The 5,652-nt window shown below is 37.3% G+C and overlaps 1 protein-coding gene across 1 annotated transcript in view; it reads right to left on the reverse strand.

Annotated features, from left to right (window-relative positions):
• The window catches only part of TBX18 (T-box 18), a 28,469-nt gene that overhangs the window by 3,910 nt on the left and 18,907 nt on the right, over positions 1-5,652 (reverse strand). The window contains 1 exon segment of the mRNA XM_006773466.2: positions 4,859-4,923. Within this exon segment, the coding sequence (XP_006773529.2) occupies positions 4,859-4,923 (65 nt within the window).

A 5,652-nucleotide genomic window follows, 5' to 3' on the forward strand; every position in this document is an offset into this window, starting at 1 on the left:
CATTTCTCTAATAATCTTTTGCACATTGAATTTGCTTCTATAGAGCAGCAGTTCTCAACCTGTGGGTCACGACCCCTTTGCGGGTCAAATGACCCTTCCACAGGGGTCGCCTAAGACCATCGGAAAACACATATATAATTACATATTGTTTTTGTGATTAATCACTATGCTTTAATTATGTTCAATTTGTAACAATGAAACTGGGGGTCACCACAACATGAGGAACTATATTAAAGGGTCGTGGCATTAGGAAGGTTGAGAACCACTGCTATAGAGTGATCAGGGTACAGACTCATTAATTTGTTGATTTCTGTCATGACTCCATAAGGAGCATTACTATTTCATCTTAGTGATGGGAGACAGCTATGTGTGTGTGCATGGGTGGTGTGGTACATGCACAGGCTTGCATACATGAACCATCCTCATAGGAGACACACACGGACCTGACTCATTTATGAAGTCACAGGTTCATTGGGATCCTGCTCTGGGAACACTTCCAAGAGCCATCCAGTGTCACACAGTTGCTAGTACTGGACACAGAGTGGACCTGCACGACCTTACCTGGACTAGACTGAGAGAGAGGAGCAGACTCTAGCTCCAGCTGCAATCAGTGTGCCACAGAGAGCAGTGTTAAAGACACTGGATTGGGGGTCAGGAGAATTGAATTGAGACTGAAACACTAAAACTCACCATGTGACCTTAAGCAACTGTTCTAACCTCACTGGATGTCAGCTTCCCACAAAGTGAGGATTAGACTACAAAAGCTTTGAATCCTGTCCTAGCTCTAAAGTTGTTTGCTATTAAGTGATTTTTCGCAAACCAGACATCATATCTGTGGCTGAACCACAAGCCAAATCCAAGACCGCTCTGCTGAGTAACATTTTGTGTACATTGAAGTATTAATTAGGGGGGAGTCTGGCAGCCTGTATGCAGCCTGCATGTCATTTAATACTCTACTATCAAATGCTAGGTGCTATTTAGCTGATTACTCTATATTTAGCTTATACCAGTGGTCGGCAAACTGCGGCTCGCAAGCCACATGCGGCTCTTTGGCCCCTTGAGTGTGGCTCTTCCACAAAATACCACGTGCGGGCGCGCACGTACAGTGCGATTGAAATTTCGTGGCCCATGCGCAGAAGTCGGTATTTTGTAGAAGAGCCACACTCAAGGGGCCAAAGAGCCGCATGTGGCTTATGGGCTGCAGTTTGCTGACCACTGGACTAATACTAAATTTGTATGACTTTCTAAAAAAAAGTTTCTTTGAATGTTAGGACACAGTTTTGTATAAAACTGTTTTTTTATTACCACATAGATGAGTTTCAGTAATCATAGTTTTAAATATAAAAGATACCAAAGTGGTCATGAAGTGGTCTCAAAGGAGATTAACTAAGAGATAATTAATGAACAGCCACAGACTTAAAAATTTATTAACTATAGAAATGAGCATTATTGCATTACTTGCGTTATTAGCGTACACTTCATTATGCTTCAAATACAAATCCATAGACTAAATTCTTGGGTGGGGGGAGGGGAGCTATTGATCATCCCAAACACAGACACCCTAAGTTTTAAAGAGAGGTTCTGAAGGTGACATATCTACAAGTGATCTAATTTGGAGCTATTGATATTTTTCTTGAGGCTGCTGTTTCACACTGCAAGTTCCAGAAAGGATTTGAGATATTTTGCAGGAAACAGTTATAAAATATTTATTGGCTGAATCTGGACTTTTTTTAAAAAAAAAAAAACCTTCATTTTCTCCAGTAATGGAGACTTTTCCTGTCTAGTTAAAGAAAAGATAAAAGGCACCTCCTGCAGGAGTGTAGCCAAGGCGATAATTTATACAAGATGCCTTTGAACAATTTCCACATTTTATCACCACCCTAATTTATGCTATCAAATGGCCAAGTTTATTTAGTAAAATGGTTATGTTTTTCCTGAAGTATTTAAAGAGAAGAAATTTTTGTACCTTCCTGAGTAAAAAATTTTATAGGGTCAAACCTAAGGCCTAACTGAAGAATGAAACTATTCTCAGCACATAAATTCTCTTTCACGTAGCAAATGTCTTGCCGGAGAGCTTTTAAGGGCTGAAGCTACTGATTCCTATAAAATAGGCTGTACAACCGTAAATAGCCAGGAAAGGGCTAATTTTTAATTAAAGCAAATTGTTTTATAAAGTTTAAAAAATCACAAGTCCATGTTTATTTCTTATCTTGCTTAATTTGTTTATTTCATATATAGGGGAAAATAAAAATAGAATTTGCATTAAAAATTAATAACAAGAGCAACAGAACCAGGGATAGTAAAGAAATATATTGAACTTTTTTTCATGGGCTTTCTTCTCTAATATATATATATCACTCCTCCCTAAAGCCCTCCATACCAATGTACCCTCCAAGTTTTAAATATAATTCAGGTTCTTTTTTTTTTTTAAAGGAAAATATTACATAAATTAGAAAGCTTTAAAGCTGATCAAATTCTCTCTTCTCCAGATAAGTGCCTTTTGCATGTATCAATGGAAAATGTTACAATCAAATATTTTTAAATGGGGAATATTGGTTTATAGATATTTAACATTCCAAAATGAGCAGTGAAGAGCTTAAGTATGAGAAGCAGAAGAAATAATTATACTGGGAAGAAAAGTGAAACTATTCATTTCACGACCAAGAAAGCTATGTATTGGCTCAACATGTTTGCCCTATACTAATTTATTGTTTAAACATTTGAAGCAAAATAAAATTTTTAAAGTTTTAGAAAATTTAAAAAGTGTTACCACATGATTCATTATTTTATGTAGATGCATTAAAAACTCTAAAAGTTTTAGAATCAAGAAAGAAATAGTAGTAAGCACCATGGATGCCATGCCTCTACTCCTGAAACCGCCAAAGGGAAGGAAAATATCCATCTTAAACCTAGCATTTTTACCTCACCGAACAATAGGCTTCGTAGCTGGCTTTCACCAAAGCCACTGATTTTTTTCACTGACCAAATTCAAAAAAACCAACCAGATGCCTTCGCATTATGCTGATGTTTATAGAAATCTTTCTGAAAACTTATCATATGCAGCCTATCATCTCACTTCTACTTGTAGGTTTATTCACTATTATTATCTACCCAAACTATGCCTTTGAAAACATTTTTAAATTTACTGCTTCAACAATGAACCAACAGTGTGTAAGCAGTGTGATCCCCCAGGGTCACAGCAGTGAGGTCTTGCTTAGAGCTTGTCTAGTGGAGAATGTGGACACGGTTTCTGGCTGTGTACTCTCCATTCCTCAGTGCTGCCCTCCTGAAGTTTCAGTGAATTTTAATAAATGTATTCTCTGCTTTTAAAAAAATTAATTACAAAACTGAAATGTATGCAAGACTGTTAACTGGATAAATACTATTCAGCTCTAACCAAAACCACAAGAAGATTCCACCAAAGTATTTGTCAAATTAGAAGAGGAGTCCTCCCAGAGGCTCCCTTCAGTCTACCTCGCCAGTAGCCACCTCCCTTTCTAAACTATTCAACTTTCAGGAACTCCTCTGAAAAGCAAAGTTCACCAGGAGCCAATGTAACATAACAAAAGCCAAGCAAAGTTTTTCTCCACATTGAAACAGATATCTAAAAACACAGAATAATTTCAATACAGCCATATCGTAGCGTAGGAACACATGCAAATCTTCCCACACAGTGAAGAATTGCAGAAGGAAGCCCTATTATTAGTCTTCTTGATCTACCTGCACTAAGTTAAAGGCTCCTCTACAAGTAGTATTTTAGTTGCCTTTCAGTCCTCACATTGCATGGTGCCTAACCGACGCCATTGCATTGAAAGATGAAATCAAGTCTCTGCAAGCACTTGAGTGTATCCTGAGAAAAGGTCTTTACACCTGCCTTGCCCAATTAATCAGGTGAAAGAACTAAAAATCGGGGCTACTACCTGAGTGTTTTCTTCCTACAATTTTAAATGACATTGTCCCTAAAATAAGATAATTGGGGATTTTGACTTCATATAGACACAACCTATCAATACCAAGTTTTCAAAGAGTAGTAGAATAATTTCTGGAGTAAAGTAATAAAAATTTCTCAAATACCTTTTTAAAAACAAAATGCTTCTAAAAACATTTAACTCAAAGCCTTACCCTGAAAAGGCATCTGGAGAACGTTAGTCTGTTATTACTCTCTACTCCTATCAACAGTTATTTTAGAAAACGTTGCACTGAACTGTACTGGAATAAAATCATATCAATAAATTCAAAAGCTCTTGGCACACAGACTAGGGTGATCTGCTTTTTGATAAAAGTAATAGAGTGGAATTCATTATTGTAGCTCTCCCACTTAGTACAAACACCATAAAACACGACACAGAAAAAATAAACAAGTGTGTGGCTGTCAGCAGAGCCAAGACAAATTTGGAAACTAAAGAACATCAGCTCTCTTGGCAATGGGGAGTAGTTTCATATACAAGTTGGAAATCTGAGGGAACAAGAGACCTGCCATATTCCGAAGACAGAATCAATAGATAGTTGTGACATCACTAAGCAAATTTTAAACCAAGAGCAGATGCAGAGAGGATATGGACTTGGATATGGAAGCCCCTGGGCCTATATGAGCAGCCTTCCTTACGGCCCGGCCCCTTCAGGGGAACATGTACTATAACCCGGCATCACACATCAAAGTTCACCTTAAGAATGGGCAGGTCACAACACTACACCCCAAAAATAAATTATAAACAAGGCCCCATAGTATTAACAAACTTAAACCCTCATCAGAAATGGTTTCCTAACCATGTCAGTAAGTTTAACTATTTACTTTGTAATGGAAAGGTAACAATCAAATATGTTCACCACAGCCAGAATGTTCTTCACTAAGACTTACCTGTTACGCCCAGAGTCTCGGAAGCCTTTGGCAAATGGATTCCTATCTATCTTCAAGCGAGTAATCTGCAGAGTGAAGAAAAAAAATCACATTGAATCTCCTTATAAATGCCAAGTAAGGTTATTAAAAATGGAAATGAGGGAAGAACTACAAGTAATTCCAAAATTAAATGTCAGATGATTCTATTGTGTTCCTCTCTCCTTTCCCATGTATTTTATTATTTTAGCAGCAGAGCTAGAAGAAAATTTCAGAAATCATTCAAACGTTTATCTGCTTTGAAAAAGCATTCCCCACCCCTACTTCAAGTGCTGTGAATAAAGTTTGTTTTGCTGTTAATATGCCTAGAAAAGGAGATAACTTGCCCTTTGTTTTCCCATCTCTCTGAACTAAAGTTCTTCCCTTTAACTCTGTGATATAGTTGAATCCTGCTTCTCTTACAATGGTAGTGATGGGAAACAGCTCATCTCCAACTTCAATGCCTGAATGTTGTTAAGCTCCTGCATTTCTTCTCTCCTTCAGAGTTAGGTAATATACATTCCATTAACTTTTCTGCCTATTTTTCTGTCTCTCCTTGTACCATCTTTATGACTCTCATCTGAAAATCTTACTTGTTCCTCTTTTATCTATGGAGTTCTGAACTCACCAGAGTACTTAACCAGCAGTAACCACTATTTGAAGGTTCTAATGGGATTACGTCTTATGCATGTAGTAGAAATAAATGATGTTTTAATTTTAACTACAGTTCTAACTTCTTGACTCATAACCAGCTTTTTTTTCCCACTCAGACTCCAAGA

Source organism: Myotis davidii, unplaced genomic scaffold (assembly GCF_000327345.1).
Source record: "Myotis davidii unplaced genomic scaffold, ASM32734v1 scaffold185, whole genome shotgun sequence".
NCBI classification, from domain to species: Eukaryota; Metazoa; Chordata; class Mammalia; order Chiroptera; family Vespertilionidae; genus Myotis; species Myotis davidii.